This window comes from Propithecus coquereli, unplaced genomic scaffold (genome assembly GCF_000956105.1).
Source record: "Propithecus coquereli isolate 6110/MARCELLA unplaced genomic scaffold, Pcoq_1.0 Scaffold40, whole genome shotgun sequence".
Lineage (NCBI taxonomy): Eukaryota > Metazoa > Chordata > Mammalia > Primates > Indriidae > Propithecus > Propithecus coquereli.
In genome coordinates this window covers 2,392,128-2,394,091 of record NW_012149730.1, presented here as the reverse complement: position 1 = coordinate 2,394,091, position 1,964 = coordinate 2,392,128, and the positions used below count along the sequence as shown (strand labels likewise).

Here is a 1,964-nt window from a genome sequence, read left to right as displayed (position 1 = left end):
GGGTAAATAAGTAAACTACATGAACAAATTAAAATCTATAGTGATTTCATTATGAATAGCATTGTTTTCAACCACAGATTGATAAATCACCATTATCAGATACTCTGTCTTAGAGAACTTGAGAGTGAAATGACTAACACTAAATATGAAAATATTCTTGATTAGAGAATACATATTCTGCATGAATACATTTTCAAATATAATCTCTTGAAAGAACTCAAAGTTGAAAATCGAATTCAAGCAGACCATTTACTTCTCACAGATTGTGCTGGTTAAGAAAGGACTAATATTTGAGAACCTGAGTGTGCCTGAGTTTGCAAGATTATGCTTTGGGATTCTAGAAATTTGCCAACAATAGTAAATGGAGACTTCCTTTATGTGTACTATTATTCCTAGTATTTGTTGGATTTGTTGAAAATTGAGACTAATTACATTCTGACACAATTTGAGACCTCAAAAATAATTATTTAGTTCACTCCTGATGAATCCTAGTAGCTTAGACTTTGAAGAACATTGTAGCAGAATCTCTTTTTTCCAATGTTTTTGACTTGTATATCATCGTGTTTAATACTTTATACTCAAAGTGGACTTTTTCCACTTTCTCAGTATCCCTTAGAATAAGTAAAGCAAGCTGAAATCAGTTTTCCAGAGGGGATGATACTTGTTTCAGAATGTTGCAAAACTTTTTCTTCTCCATATTTTTTTTCATAATACTTATTACTTCCTTATTTCTTAGACTATAAATAAAAGGGTTTAATAAAGGAATTACTAAAGTATAAAAAACAGCAACAGGTATATCTTTATCCCCTTCATTAACTGCACCTGGTTGAGCATACATGAAGAGAAGAGAACCATAAAATATTGAGACAGAGAGAAAGTGAGATGCACAAGTGGATAAGGCCTTGCCTCTTCCCTTTTCAGATTTCATTGTGAATATTGTGAAAAGGATGTAGAAATAAGAGACAAGGACTATAGCAATAGTAAAGACTTGAATTGACCCTGCCAAAATAAGTAATGTCAATTCATTGATATAAGGGTCAACACAGGAGAGTCTGTATAATGGAAGGACATCACAGAAAAAGTGATTGATTTGATGAGACCCACAGAATGTTAACCTAAATAGAAGCCCTACTTCAATCATAGGATGCAGGTTTCCAGCTATGTAGGCTCCTGTGGTCATCTGAATGCAGAGTTTCTTGGACATCATAGTGTGGTACTGCAGTGGATTGCATATGGCCACATAGCGGTCATAGGCCATTGCTGCCAGAAGGAAGCAGTCTGTAGTTTCAGCAAGGCAGAGAAAGTAAAATTGTGCCATACATTCATAGAGAGACATCCTTCTGTCCTCAGAGAAGAAATTCTCTAACATTTTGGGGGTAATGGCACAGGAGCAGCAGGAATCCATCAGAGCCAGATTGCCCAGAAAGACGTACATTGGTGTGTGCAGACGATGTTCTGTATAAATTAATGCCACCAAACCAAGATTCCCCACCATGGTGATCACATAGATGGCAAAGAACACCACAAACAGAAGGGTCTTCAGCTCTGGGTGATCTGTAAATCCTATGAGGACAAACTCAGTTATCAAGGAGTGGTTGTCCTCACTCATCTCTACCTTATCTGTTGAGATAGAAATCATGACATAAGACATAGAGCATATAATTTTCCTTTCAATATCTTCTCTTTACAACAGGTGGAAGAATTTCTTCTTCATGCTTTCCCTGCTGTCTCTGAAATATATCCACACATACTACCAAGGGACATTTATTCTGAAGTGTTAGTGTCTATAACCTCAAACTGTGACCCTGAGGATTTGCAGGACATTTTGACAATTCCAGGGAAGACGCTTAAAGTGGAAAATGTTCATCTTTATGAATTTATGCATAAAAAATCTAGGGTACCTATATTTGGTTCATTGTTCCCAAATAATTTCAGTGTCAGTCTTATATTAAAGATTCTTAAAA

At 35.7% G+C, this 1,964-nt stretch overlaps 1 protein-coding gene across 1 annotated transcript; it reads right to left on the bottom strand.

Annotated features, from left to right (window-relative positions):
- Window positions 1-637: 637 nt before the first annotated feature.
- LOC105817203 (olfactory receptor 5K3) lies at window positions 638-1,609 on the bottom strand. The gene has a single exon (XM_012652834.1). It carries the CDS (start codon window positions 1,607-1,609, stop codon window positions 638-640), a length of 972 nt encoding a protein of 323 aa, XP_012508288.1.
- Between the last annotated feature and the right edge of the window lie 355 nt (window positions 1,610-1,964).

Excerpts from the sequence above, each read along its gene's own strand:
- LOC105817203 (XM_012652834.1), bottom strand. The coding sequence starts at position 1,609 with ATGAGTGAGGACAACCACTCCTTGATAACTGAGTTTGTCCTCATAGGA.